Raw genomic sequence first — 15,354 nt, forward strand, 5'->3', positions numbered from 1 at the left:
CTGAGCACAATGGCTCATGCCCTTAATCCCAGCACTTTGGGAGGCTGAGGCAGGAGGGTTGCTTGAGGCCAGGAGTTCAAGAACAGCTTGAGCAACATAGTGAAACCCTCTACCAAAAAAAAAAAAAGAAAAATTATCTGGGTGTGGTGGTGCCTGCCTGTAGTTCCAGCTACTTGGGAGGCTGATGTGGAAAGATGGCTTGAGTTCATAAGGTCAAGGCTACAGTGAACTCTGATTGTGCCACTGCACTCCAGCCTGGGTGGTAGAATGAGACTCTGTTCTAAAAAAAAAAAAGACAGCAGGCTGGGTGCGGTGGTGCACACATGTAATCCTGGCACTCTGGGAGGCTAAGACAGGTCAATCACGTGAAGTCAGGAGTTTGAGACTAGCCTGGTCAAAATGGTGAAACCCCGTCTCTACTAAAAATACAAAAGTTAGCTGGACATGGTGATGGGGTCCTGTAGCTCCAGCTACACAGGAGGCTGAGGCACAAAAATCGCCTGAACCCGGGAAGTGGAGGTTGCAGCATTGAGCCAAGATTGCACCACTGCACTCCAGCCTGGGCGATGGAGCAAGACTCTGTCTCAAAAAAAAAAAAAAAAAGGGAACAGTCAATACGTGTGATGTGAAGCATACATTCTTTCAGTGCAGTAAGGCAGGACAACTCAAAGCTGGGGCTTCCAGGTCACAGATGGATTCAAACCTTTTGTCTGTGTTTTTCTTTTTTGTTTTTTTTGTGACAGGGTCTTGCTCTATCATGTAGGCTGGAGTGCAGTGATGTGATCTTGGCTCACTGCAGCTCAACTTCCTGGGCTAAAGCAGTCCTCCTGCCTCAGCCTCCCATGTAGCTGGGACCACAGGTGTGTACCACCACACCTGGCTAATTTTTTTTTACTTTCTTGTAGAGACGGGGTCTCACTTTGTTTCCCAGGTTGGCAAAGATTTCCTGATTGGCAGTTGGTTGAAAGAGTTAAGTTATTATTTAAAAACCTGGAATCAATAGAAAGGAGTGTCTGGGTTAAGATAAGGGGTTGTAAAGACCAAGGTTCTTATACATATACATAAGTATATGAAGTCTCATAGGTAACTACTCCCAGAGGCAATAGATGCAAGTGTTTCCTTTTCAGATCCTTAAAAGGTACTAGACTCTCAGCCAATCCCTTTAGGATCAGAAAATGACCTGGAAAGGGAAGGCAATCCTCTGTAGAATGTAAATTTTCCCCATAAGAGACAGCTTTGTGGGACCATTTCAATGTCAAAGGAATCTATTTTGGGATAAAATACTTTAGTTTCTTTCGGGGCCCTGCTATCTGTCATGTGATGCTATACTTAGAGTCAGGTTGGAATTTGGTATCTTACTGCTACTGAGTCTGCTCTGTCTGTCATAGGATCTCTCTTTTACTGTTAATGCTGGTCAGTTGTGTGCCTGAACTCCAAAGGGAGGAAAGTATAATGGGGCATGCCTGATTCTTCCTTCCTGTCATGCTCTGAACTATTTTTTCAAGTTTAGTTGGGTTCCCTTGGTCCAGAGATCCATTTGGTCAGTTGGAGGGATTAGAATTTTCTTTTTGGTTTATACATGTGTAACTTTGGGCTAGTCACATTCATATTCTGAAAAATGAGAATCATTGTATAGGTTGTTATGAGAATCAATGAGATTTAACTATTCCTGTGAATAAGGAATTTGGGGTGTTGGAAACGGGTTTATAACGTCGGGAAAAATCCACACCGAGACAATGGATTCCTCAGCAAGCCTAGTTTTACTTCCTGCAGGAAGGCTGCAACTCGCCAGCAGTCTTGCCATGAGAGCACACCTGAACAAGAAGATAGGGACATTTATAACTTGGATAACCTGATGCAATCGCCCTACACTGTGTCCAGTTTCCATTGGCCTGAATGGAACCTCACATTCTATGCTTGACCCAATTGGCCAAAAACTTGGAAATTTTCTGAAGAAGTAAAGGCAGATGAGAACAAGGAAAAGAGGAAGTAACATGAGGAATGCTTAAAGAAGCAATAACATTTTCAAATAAGGAAGGGGAGACTGGGCGCAGTGGCTTACACCTGTAATCCCAGTGCTTTGGGAGGCCAAGGCGGGTGGATCACGAGGTCAGGAGATCAAGACTATCCTGGCCAACATGGTGAAACCCTATTTCTACTAAAATACAAAATATTAGCCGGGCATGGTGGCAGACACCTATTGTCCTAGCTACTCAGGGGGCTGAGGCAGGGGAATCACTTGAACCCAGGAGGCAGAGATTGCAGTGAGCCAAGAACAAGCCACTGTATTCCAGCCTGGCAACAGAGCAAGACTCCGTCTCAAACGAAAAAAAAAAAAAAGAAGGAAGGGGAATAAGCTTTGACCTAAGACTTGCCTGGGCTTGTCCAGGCATGTCCGGGCAAATATCTAGGTTAAAGTGTAAGAACTAAGAACATGGGATGCTTTTATTCCTTTATTTTGACTAACAGCTACTTTAAGATTATTGGCAAAAGCTTTAAAGTAAATTAACCTTTGAAGAAACTAGTTTATTCATAAGGAACTAAGAGGAAAGCTTTGAAGAGGAACATTTTATTTGTTCTTATTTCCTATAGGGGGAATGTTTGACAGGGAGGTTAGGAATACAGCCAAGGTAGCTGAACATTGAGTGGAGTTTCCAAAGGCTACCATGAAAGGATTTGGGAAGGAGAGGAGATAGGAAACTGGCTTGGATAAAGGATCAGAGTATTGTGAAGATGAGAACACCAGATATGAGAGGGGTTTACATTCTGAGCAGAGACTGGAAAAACAAGAACCAGAGAAGTCGTGGATCAGGTCCTGATGGCAAGCTGAACTGTCACAGCACTCAGGTTGTGAGAATTCGCTGCTGCCTGGCAGTTGTGATGCAGTGGTGGACAGCACTGGAGGTCAGGGTGATGCGCTGGTGGACAGCACTGGAGGTCAGGGTGATGCGCTGGTGGACAGCACTGGAGGTCAGGGTGATGCGCTGGTGGACAGCACTGGCGGTCAGGGTGATGCGGTGGTGGACAGCACTGGAGGTCAGGGTGATGCGCTGGTGGACAGCACTGGAGGTCAGGGTGATGCGCTGGTGGACAGCACTGGAGGCCAGGGTGATGCGCTGGTGGACAGCACTGGAGGTCAGGGTGATGCGCTGGTGGACAGCACTGGAGGTCAGGGTGATGCGGTGGTGGACAGCACTGGAGGTCAGGGTGATGCGCTGGTGGACAGCACTGGAGGCCAGGGTGATGCGCTGGTGGACAGCACTGGAGGTCAGGGTGATGCGCTGGTGGACAGCACTGGAGGTCAGGGTGATGCGGTGGTGGACAGCACTGGAGGTCAGGGTGATGCGGTGGTGGACAGCACTGGAGGTCAGGGTGATGCGCTGGTGGACAGCACTGGAGGTCAGGGTGATGCGCTGGTGGACAGCACTGGAGGTCAGGGTGATGTGCTGGTGGACAGCACTGGAGGTCAGGGTGATGCGGTGGTGGACAGCACTGGAGGTCAGGGTGATGCGCTGGTGGACAGCACTGGAGGTCAGGGTGATGCGGTGGTGGACAGCACTGGAGGTCAGGGTGATGCGGTGGTGGACAGCACTGGAGGTCAGGGTGATGCGCTGGTGGACAGCACTGGAGGTCAGGGTGATGCGGTGGTGGACAGCACTGGAGGTCAGGGTGATGCGGTGGTGGACAGCACTGGAGGTCAGGGTGATGCGCTGGTGGACAGCACTGGAGGTCAGGGTGATGCGGTGGTGGACAGCACTGGAGGTCAGGGTGATGCGGTGGTGGACAGCACTGGAGGTCAGGGTGATGCGCTGGTGGACAGCACTGGAGGTCAGGGTGATGCGGTGGTGGACAGCACTGGAGGTCAGGGTGATGCGGTGGTGGACAGCATTGGAGGTCAGGGTGATGCGCTGGTGGACAGCACTGGAGGTCAGGGTGATGCGGTGGTGGACAGCACTGGAGGTCAGGGCAGCAGGTCTTTTGTATGTTGGCCTTTAAGTTTTTGCGGGTGGGCAGCAGCTAGTGAGTGAAAATTCAAATGTTGATTCAGAAACCAAATTTTGCTTAATTGTAACCCACATTTTAAAATCTATAATAGTCTTTCTTTTTTCTAATTAGTAAATTGTGATCAAAACCAGTCTAGGATAATTGCTTAGTATGATGATGAACTGTGTTCACTTGTTTTTATCTCCCGGCCAGATTATACTTACTTCTTACTGCTTTTGGTTTCTTCAAGAATTAGCTGAGTAAACCCCAAACCAAAAATATTTGGTTTATATTTTAACCAACTGAATATTTGTGTTTATCATTCATTCCTTCCATCGTTATGTCATATTTCTGGCAGCTGAATATGAAAGGTTATAGCAAATCATAACAGGAATGCATTCTAAATATCTGGGCCTAATCCTTGCTTCTGGAGTTGTTTCAGAGACAGAAAAAGCATGGTTTATTAGAAGTTTTTTGGATAATACATTTGGTACAGCCCCATTTCCAAAAGCCAGCCAGAGTGTATTTGTAACCAAGATGAAGAGGTCTCATCAAACAGACCCAGGACTTATGGGACTTACACCAACTCATACTTGAAATATCTTTTTTCTTGTGTATGATGACTTGCATGGCAAAGAAACAGCACATTTTGTAGCACCTTATTTCTGATTGTTATCTTTATCATATAAGATTCTTTATCTTTTGAATTTAATAACTCAGTATCTCTTCAGAGCAATTGGGCAGAACCCAGAGTTCAAAATTCAGTTCTAGAATGGCTTATTAAGGAGCAATTTAATTTGTTTCTTTGTAAAGAAATATTGCTGTGTTTTCAGGAAAGAAAAGGGAGTCTGGCAGATAGCCCCTAATGATCACCTCTGGTCATACAAATAATACTTGAAAGCCATTGCTAAAACAAATAAGCAAACAGTAAGAACAGTAGTGGAAATGCAGTGTGATACTTAAAGCCTCCAGCACACACCTGTCCCACTTGTCAGCCACACTGCCTTGTTTGGTTTTATTTTATTTTGTCTGCTACTTGCAGTAACTGTAACACCGGTATGCCCAGATTAGGGTTAGGAATTTCAGTTAATAATTTTAGACTTCTGCATCATTCAGCCAGCTTCAGCAAGGAATTTGACTTTCACAAGACTTACACACATGCAAATAATCTAGAAATTGTGACTGAAGGAAAATAACTTATTGTAAAAACAATTTTATGTGAACATTGATTAAGTAGCACCTAAAATTTATAAAAAGCCACTCAGGGAAAGAAAATGCCTTTTAAAAAAACTCATAGTTTAATGATTGCAAAAATGAAAGCAATTAGGAATTTTATTAAAGATATATGGAAGTCTTGGGAAAATACTAAAATAGTGATATATGTGGCAGTACTAATTTTCACGTTCTTCTTTCTGTTTCAGGGTTTGAACATAATCTTTCATGTAGCTTTGGCGCTCCTAAAGGTAAGTCTTTTTTTTTTAAATCTTAAGTTACCAAATTCTCTTACCTCTTTGCCCTTGGGACTGGAATAATTCAGTTTACAGTCTTTGACTCATTCTAGTTTCTCAGACACACACACAAAGATGATGTCTCTGAGAAACTGTGATCCTCTTCCCTCCTCTCTTCCTTTGTCTGTTGTTGTTTATTTGGAGTCTTTTTTTTAAAAATAATCCATTTATTTAATGGAACTATCAGAGTGTTTTTTCCAGTGAAATAAAAGATCTTTTTATCACATGAGTTAGATGATATAAGAGAAAAAGTTAAAAATTGTTTTCTGTCAAAACGATGCCTGCTTTTTTCTTAAAACACTTTTTATTATAATAACATCTCCGGGGGTACCTAAACATATAATTGAATTATTTAAAAGTTTCTGTAATATACTGACTAAAAAAGAAACTGCTACATTTCAATTTGCAGTTCTTCCCATAATAGTTAGAAATTTATAAAACACTTTAGAATTATATTATAATTACCATGTTGGGTTTTATGTCAACATATCATACAGGTTTAACAATGTGGTAACTGCAAGACATTTGCTGCAGAGTTGGTGAAAATAACCCAGCTGGTTTTTGCCCTTTAGTCAAAGAAGACATTCTGATATTAAAGGCAATAATTGCCTCAAAGACAGGGTTACCCTTTCCTCAGTATAACATGGTGGTTAAAATGGCAGATACTGGACTCGGACAGATTTGCTTCTGATTTCAGCCCTACCATATGAACTTAGGCAAATATTCTAAGTGCTCAGAGTCTGAGTTTAGAGATAATAGTAGAAATTAATTTATGGAATTGTTACAAGAATTAAATGAGATGATCAAAGAAGTCCTTAATGTAGTATCTAAAACATTTTACTGCCTACTAAATGTTAGCTGTCATTATTACTGTTCTTTACAAGGTGACTCAGAATGTATTCCTAGAGCCCTTATCGTTCTTCTGAATCCCTCAAAAGTTTATGAGGTGAGATCATAGGAGGACCTCTTGATATGTTAGGAGAGCCTTAACCATACCTAATCATTAACATAACCTTGATTCTAAACAAAGGCATGAGATAGTGCAGGCCCTCTGGAACTCAGTAAGTGGGTTGCTGTTCCTTATCTCTTATTCCATTACACATTTGCTCTTTGTGAAGTTCATAAAATGCACTTTTCAAAACTAAATCATTTGTGTTTATATGTGAACAATTTTTATACCTTTAGAAAGCTATTTAGAAAATAGAAAAATATTTAAAATATTTTAAATAAAATAACACAAACATATTTGCTGTGCCCTTTAATGAAGTCATGGGTTTTGACCTCTAATTTTTTTTCTTTCATTAAAACAAATCCAAGCCAGAAACTTTCCAACATGTCCTCTCAACAGGGCTGGAATAAGACTTTTAGAATACCTAAGCATTGAAAGTGTTATGTAATTCAGGCTAAAAACGATATTAAAACGTAAAGTAAGTATAAGGAGGTCCAAGAAAGTTCTGATTTCTCATATTGTATTTAATTTTGTAAACTCTCAGATATTACGTCTTTCCCAAAATGCCTTTTGTCACTTTTTTGGTGACTCATCTTCACTAGTGCTTTCACTGCATGCTTATACCTCTCTGGATATCAGACCTGTATTCTCTGTGAACTTAATATTATATACATTAGTAAGTTATCTTCTTGATTTACATGTTGACTTGTCCATAGTATTTTTATTTATTTTGTCCATGTTAACCCAGACAAGGCCTGAAGGCTTTTTGTGTCTTCTTTAGCAATACATGGGCACTCTTCTAGCATCATCTTAGAGAATTTTACTAATTAGAGAAGATAAAAAGAACCTTCTCACTACTAGTGGCCCATATTTATGTAACTTCCTTGTATGAATCCTGAGCTGACCCCCCATAGACAGGGTATACATAGGACTAAACTGAAGTGTACTTTAATGATCTATTGCCCCCTACTTGGAAAAAAGAATACCCAAACATATATGACAGTGACTGGCCTGCAGCTTCTAGTGTATTATACCAGATAAAATAATATATATTTGTTTACATCAAAATTAAAAACTTTGAGGAAGTTCAAATTGCTGGGGTGTTTTGTTTTGTTTTGTTTTTGCTTTTTAAGACAGAGTCTCATTCTGCTCACTCTGTTGCCTAGACTGGAGTACAGTTGCGTGGTGATAGCTTGCTGCAGCCTCAAATTCCTGGGCTCAAGAGATCCTACCACCTCAGCCTCTTGAGGTGCTAGAATTACAAGCACATGCCACTACACCCAGCTAATTTTAAAAATTTTGTAGAGACAGGGGTCTCACTGTGTTGCCCAGGCTGGTCTCAAACTCCTGGACTCAAGCAGTCCTCCTCCCTTAGCCTACCAAAGCACTGGGATTATAGGCATGAGCCACTGAGCCTGGCCCTCAAAGTGCTTATGAACTGAGCCTAACCAATTTTCAATATAGCTATAGAGACTTAAGATTTCTCTGTATTAGAAGTATTACTTGTGATGAGGGGACAGAACTAACATTTCTTGAACATTTATACTCAGTGGTAAGTACTAACAGATTATCTCATTAACATACATTAAATGTCTAGGTGTTATTTGTAGAATAGTAAATTGTATTAGCCAGAGGAAAACATCTAATTCTTCCCCCAGTCCCTAGTTGATAATTGAGAGATCAAAGCCCAAGATTGCCTAAAGACTTTTGTCTCAGTAGTGGGAAAGTTGGATTTATCATTTTTTTTTAACAGGATAGATACAGGATGAATTCTCTGTTCTTCAGTTTGGTTTTAAAAACACCTACTTTCTGATTGGGACCAGCTTCTTTTTGGTTAGTAATAGTCTATCAGGTAGCTAGAAAGCTATTGAGCTAAAAGAATGATTCACAATACTAGGCAGTATCATCAAATCATTTTTGTGTCCAGGAGGTAGGTCAGATATATTCCCCCAAATGTAGTTACTTATATGAAACATTAGGTAGCCATAGAATACATTCGATAGGTTTAATAGACTGGAGATGATGAGTCAGAATTGATCTTAGCCACTTCATGCTGGGCAGAGAAATTTTTCAGTCAGAATAAGTTTTTTGCTTACTGACAGTGGTTAAAAGCAAATGACAGAGTGTCTTTCTCTGTCCTTCCCAAAGTATCATGTGCTCATTTTGTGTCCTACATGTGTATGTAAACACTATAGAAATAACAAAAACTCAATCATAATCCCATCCGCAGGGATAACCGTATTAAAAACCTGGTATAAAATCTTTATCCCATGCTTTCGTCTATGATTATCTAAGTATTCATAACCTATCTATGCACATATGTATGCATGTATTTATATTTTTAATGTGGGTTTGAGATAAGTTGGGAAAGTGGGAGAAAGTTGAGAAGAACAGTATGAAAGGGTGCACATAAATTTATTTTCTTTCAAATAATACTCTTTTTCTTTTCTTTCCTTTTCTTTTTCTTTTTTCTTTTCTTTTTTTTTTTTTGAGACAGAGTCTTGCTCTGTCACCCAGGCTGGAGTGCAGTGGCGAGATCTTGGCTCACTACAACCTCCGCCTTCCAGGTTCAAGCGATTCTCCTGCCTCCCTAGTATCTGGGACTACAGGCGTATGCCACCACGCCTGTATAATTTTTGTGTTTTCAGTAGAGACGGGTTTCTTCATTTGGCCGGGATGGTCTTGATCTCCTGACCTTGTGATCCGCCCACCTCAGCCTCCCAGAGTGCTGGTATTACAGGCGTGAGCCACCGCACCTGGCCCAATACTCTTTTTCATTTAGTATATCATGAATATCTTTCCATGTCACTGTACACATGTAGTGGTTAAAAGCATGTGGACACTAGAGACAGATTACTTAAGTTGAGATTTCATTCAAAACAATTTATCCAATGGTCTTAGGTAAATGACAGTTTCTCTATTTTTTAAATGAGGGAATATTAGTAATACCAGTCTCATAAGATTGTTGTTAGGGTTTAATGAGTTAATATATGATTGATGCCTAGAACTCAATACTACAGTGTACCAAGATGCTATTGTTAGAGATGAAACTTCTCTTTTGATGGCTTTTTAATCGTACTGTATGTACCATAATTTGTTTATTTTGAGGTGGAGTCTGGCTTTGTCACCCAGGCTTCAGGGTAGTGGCATGATCTTGGCTCACTGCAACCTCTGCCTTCGGGGTTGCAAGCAATTCTTCTGCCTCAGCCTCCTGAGTAGCTGGGATTACAAGTGCAAGCCACCAAGCCTGGCTAATTTTTGTAATTTTAGTAGAGATGGGGTTTCACCTTGTTGGCCAGACTGGTCTCAAACTCCTGACCTCAGGTGATTTGCCTGCCTTGGCCTCCCAAAGTGTTGGGATTACAGGCGTAAGCCACCATGCCCTGCCCTGTACCGTAATTGTTTTTGAAAGCCACTGACTTTATTGATCTAAAAATCTTTACAAGGACAGTGAGTGACTGTTCTGCCTCTGTAGAAATTATATTATGTTCTAGCAGGAGACAGTTGACCCAGCCCCATGATTCAATTGCCTTCCACTGGCTTCCTCCCATGACACATGGAAATTGTGGGAGTTACAATTCAAGATGAGGTTTGAGTGGCGACATAGCCAAACCATATCAAAAATAAACATAATATATAAATATATACTAGAAGTTATAGTGTTATGGGGAAAAGGAAATGTACTGCAGGGTAATGGGAGTTATGGGTAGCTTGCAATGTTAAATCCAGTAGTCAGGATAGGCGCCAGCTAGAAGGTGACATTTGGACAAAGACTGAAGGTAGTTAATGGATGCTCTGTGCTGGGAGTGTGACTGAGTGTTGAGGGACAGAAGGAAGCCAGTGAGACTAGAACAAGAGAGTGAGGGAAGGGCAGTAGGAGATGAGGTCAGAGAAGTAACTTCTTTAAGAAAGTCCTTCAAAGGCCTCCGTTGCTCTTAGGATAAAGTTCACAATTTTGACACAGTCCACATAGTTTTTATGATCTGGCACAACTTACCTCTCCATCCTCAACTGCCCCTTCTCTCCCTCTCATTTGCACTCTCTCAGTCAAGCTGTAATGAACTTCTTTCAGGTTTTCCCAACAGAGCATTCTGTCTTTCACTTAAGAGCCATCACATGTACTGGTTTCCTCTGCCAGGAATGCTCTTTCTCCCTCTCTTCAATAAGCTAATTTCCATTTAGCGTCACTATGTCAGGAACTTTCGGTACCTTCCGCAAAATTAGGTTAGACAGCGAAAACACAGGCTTCCTTTGTCTTCTAGGGCATCTGTTGGACAGTTCTCTGCACACCTGGGACTGATACCTGATTAAATGGTTGGTTGCTTGTTGTCTTCCTCATTGTAGTTAATCTCTATATGGGGTCTGCCCACTAGTGTGCCTTTGTATTGGAGTCCCTGGCACATAGTAGGCGCTTAAATATTTATTGACCGAGTTAGGAGTCAAATTGAGAAAGCATAGGTTTTATTTTCCCTCACTTCCAGCATAGCACCTTTTTCAACCCAGGTCTACTTTGCTTTTTTTTTTTTTTTTTTTTGAGACAGATTCTAGCTCTGTTGGATCAGGCTGGAGTACAGTGGCTCTGTCTCGGCTCACTACAACCTCCACCTCCCGGGTTCAAGAGATTCTCATGCCTCAGCCTTCAGAGTAGCAGGACTACAGTCATGCACTGCCACACCTGGCTAATTTTTGTATTTTTGGTAGATGCAGGCTTTCATCATGTTGGCCAGGCTCAAACTCCTGGCCTAAAGTGATCTACCCACCTCGGCCTCCCCAAGTGCTGGGATTACAGGCGTGAGCCACCATGCCTGGCCTCCTATGCTTATAAACACTTCAAAATTAATTGCTCTAGTCACCAGTATTTAACTTCTCTCTCTTTTTTTTTTTTTTTTGAAATGGGGTCTTGCTATGTCGCCCAGGCTGTAGTACAGTGGCACAGTCTCAGCTCACGGCAACCTCCACTGCCCAGGTTCAAGTGATTCCCCTGCCTCAGCCTCCTGAGTAGCTGGGACTACAGGCGCATGCCACCACACCCGGCTAATTTTTTGTATTTTAGTAAAGATGGGATTTCACTATGTTGGCCGGGATGGTCTTGATCTTCTGACCTCATGATCTGCCCACCTCAGCCTCCCAAAGTGCTGGGATTACAGGCGTGAGCCACCGCACCCTGCTGCTTCTCTCATCTTTATTATTGAGATATAATTTGTGTGTCATAAAATTCCCTTTTTAGGATTGTCACAAACTTATATACCCATCACCATTATCTAATTCTAGTAATTCTAGAACAGTCTTTTTTTTTTTGAGATGGAGTTTTGCTCTTGTTGCCCAGGCTGGAGTGCAATGGTGCGATCCCAGCTCACCACAATCTCTGCCTCGCAGGTTCAAGCGATTCTCCTACCTCAGCCTCCCGAGTAGCTAGGATTACAGGCATGCCCCACCATGACCGGCTAATTTTGTATTTTTAGTAGAGATGGGATTTCTCCATGTTGGTCAGGCTGATCTTGAACTCTCAACCTCAAGTCATCCGCCCGCTTCAGCCTCCCAAAGTGGTGAGATTACAGGCATGAGCCACCGTGCCCAGCCTAATTCTAGAACATTCTTATCACCCCATAATCATAGTAGCCACTACCCATTTCCCCATCCTATCACCACCTGACAGCTTCTCATCCGTTTTCTACCTCTGTGGATTTACCTATTCTGAACATGTCATGTAAATGGGATCATATGATAAGTGGTCTTTGTTTTCCTTAGCATAATGTTTTCAAGGTTTATCCATGTTGTAGTGTGTATCACTTATTCATTCCTTTTTATTGCTGGATAATATTCTGTTGTTTAGATGGACCACCTTTTATTTATCCACTAATCAGTTGGTAAACATTTCAGTTGTTTCTGTTTTGACTGTTATAAATAATACCACTGTGAACATTTGTGTATAAGGTTTTGTGAACACAGGCTTTCAGTTCTCTTGATTATATGCCTAGGAACAGAATTCCTGGATCATAGGGTAATTCTGTGTTTAACTTTTTGAGGAGCTGCCTTACTGTTTTCCAAAGCAGCTGCACCATCACATCATGGCAATGTGTAAGTATGTTGTAAGGCCTAAAATTAAAGCCCAATATTATGTGCTGCCTCAACATCTGGCAGAAACCAGGAAGGCCTCCAATCACCTAAGTGCAAGATCTCCTCCTTATTTTGCTCCTGTGGATAAGGTTTCCTCCTTCTCTAAAGGATGAGGCACTGTTCTTTCTTTGTTTTTTGTTTTTTTTTAGGCCTGGGGTCTCGCTCTGTTGTCCAGGTTGGAGTGCAATGGTACAATCATGATTCATTGTAACCTCTAATTCCTGGACTCAGTCATCCTGCCTCAGCCTTCAAAGTAGCTGAGACTATAGGCATTAGCCCCTATACCCAGTGGCACATGTTCCTTCTTATCCCTGAGTAGTTCCTTGCCAGCCTATGTCATTGTTCAAACAAGCCAATCACATCTTCCTAGGGGAGCTTGGGGGCACCCCACTCTCTATAAAGCCTGCCTCCCACAGCCCCTGATTCTTCCCTCTGTTTTTCAATCCAACCCTTACATGATGTTTTCCTCCCTTGGGGATGTGAATACTTGTTACTAATAAACTTCTGTCAATCTCATCTGTCTATGTCGAGTGTGTTTGACCATGGCTGCAACCACAGGGCAGGAATTCCTCCCATATCAGCAGGGTGAATAGGAGACAATAGAAACAATGAGGGTTCTGATTCTTCCACATCCTTGCTAACACTTGTTATTGTCTACCTTATTTTTTTATTTTTTTTATTTTTTTTGAAAAGGAGTCTCACTCTGTCACCCAGCCTGGAGTACAGTGGTGTGATCTTGGCTCACTGCAACCTCTGCCTTCCAGGGTCAAGCGATGCTCCCACCTCAGCCTCCTGAGTAGCTGGGACTACAGGTGCGCACCACCACACCTGGCTAATTTTTGTAATTTTAGTAGAGACGAGGTTTCACCATATTGGCCTGGATGGTCTCGAACTCCTGACCTCGTGATCTACCCACTTCGGCCTCCCAAAGTGCTGGGATTACAGACGTGAGCCATCGCGCCCGGCTTGTCTACCTTATTTTTTATTATAGCCACCCTAGTGGGCATGAAGTGACATGTTGTGGTTTTGATTTGCATTCCCCTGATGCTGAACATCTTTATATCTTTTTTGGAGAAATGACTGTTCAGAACCTTTGCCCACTTTCTAATTGGGTTACCTGCACTTTTATTGTTGGGTTGTAACAGTTATTTATTTATTTTTATTTTGAGTCAGGGTCTCATTCTGTTGCCCAAGCTGGAATGCAGTGGCATAATCATGGCTCACTGCAGTCTCAGACTCCTGGGCTCAAAGGTCCTCCTCCTGCATCAGGCTCCGAAGTAGCTCTGACTACATGTGTGTGCCACCACCTCCAGCTAATTTTTTTTTTTTTTTAGAGATAGGGTCTCACTATGTTGCCCAGGCTGAGTTGTAGCAGTTATTTATATGTGCTGGGTATTGTCTCCCATTCTATGGATTATCTTTTCATCTTCTAGATAATGTCCTTTGAAACACAAACATTTTTAATTTTAATGAAGTCCAATTTATTTTTTTCTTTTGTTTGTGCATGGTGTCATATCTAACAAACTATCTTTTAATCCAAGGTCATGAAAATTTCTTCTTCTAAGGGTTTTATAACTGTAGCTTTTACATTTAGGTCTTTGATGCATTTTGAGTTAATTTTTGTATATGATGTGAGGCAGGATATTACGGCTGAATTGTGTTTCCTTCCACCCCCAAATTCATATGTTGAAGTCGTAACCCCTAGTTACTCAGACTGTGACTGTATTTGGAAATAGGGTCTTTACAGAGGTAATTAAGTTAAAATGAGCTCGTTGGAGTGGGCCCTAGTCCAATATAACTGATATCCCTAAGAGGAGATTGGGACACAGACATGTATGAGAAGACCATGTGTAGTCACAGGGAGAAGATGGCCATCTACAAGCAAAAGAAAGAGTAGCCTCAGAAGAAACAAACCCTGCGACACCTTGATCTTGGACTTCTAGCCTCTAGAACTGTGATCAAATGGATCACTGTTGTTTAAGCCACCCAGTCTGTGATTCTTTTTTATGGCAGCCCTAGCATACCAATACACTAGGGGTACACCTTCATCCTTTAGCACATGGCTGTCTAGTTGCCCCCATATCATTTTCTGAAAAGACTATCCTTTCTCTTTTGGATGGTCTTGGCATCCTTGTCAGTTCACCATAGACAGAGTTTTATTTCCGGACTCTGTGTTCCCTTATCTATATGTCTGTTCTTAAGCCAGTACCATAGTCTTGATTACTGTAGCTTTGTGATAAGTTTTAAGATAAGGAAGTGTGAGTTCTCCAGCTTTATTCTCTTTCAAGACTGTTTCGGCTGTCCCAGGTCCCTTGCATTTTCATATGAATTTTAGGCTCAGTTTGTGAGTTTCTGCAAAAAAAATTTGTGAATTTTTGCAAAAAAGAATTTTCATAGAGATTGCTTTGAATCTCTGTCTCCATTGAGGAGTAATGCCATCTGAATGTAAAACGAAAATAAAATCCTAAGCCCCCTGACCACCATTCTACCTCAGCCCCTTGACAAGGGCGTCTCAGAGCTAACCTGAAAAAACAAATTCAGCCCATGATGGGAAGGCAGGAGTCAGACATGCTTCGTTATACCCTGTTCTCTTTTGGAATTACCGATAGAACAGACTTGTTAAGTTTGTTAAGAAACATTTACAGGCTGGGCGTGGTGGCTCACGCCTATAATCCCAGCACTTTGGGAGTCTGAGGTGGGTGGATCATGAGGTCTAGAGATCGAGACCATCCTGGTCAATGTGGTGAAACCTCGTCTCTACTAAAAATACAAAACTTAGCTGGGCATGGTGGCGCA

General features: G+C 41.9%; 1 protein-coding gene across 6 annotated transcripts in view; it reads left to right on the plus strand.

Annotated features, from left to right (window-relative positions):
* The window catches only part of RABGAP1L (RAB GTPase activating protein 1 like), a 726,923-nt gene that overhangs the window by 501,172 nt on the left and 210,397 nt on the right, over window positions 1-15,354 (plus strand). For all 6 annotated transcript variants that reach the window (XM_064370670.1, XM_064370668.1, XM_064370669.1 and 3 more), the window contains one exon: window positions 5,406-5,447. In XM_064370670.1, the coding sequence (XP_064226740.1) occupies window positions 5,406-5,447 (42 nt within the window). The remainder of the gene's footprint in view (window positions 1-5,405; window positions 5,448-15,354) is intronic.

The sequence above is a fragment of the Aotus nancymaae genome, unplaced genomic scaffold (assembly GCF_030222135.1).
Source record: "Aotus nancymaae isolate 86718 unplaced genomic scaffold, 86718_ANA_hifiasm-v0.15.2.pri h1tg000108l, whole genome shotgun sequence".
Taxonomy (NCBI): Eukaryota; Metazoa; Chordata; class Mammalia; order Primates; family Aotidae; genus Aotus; species Aotus nancymaae.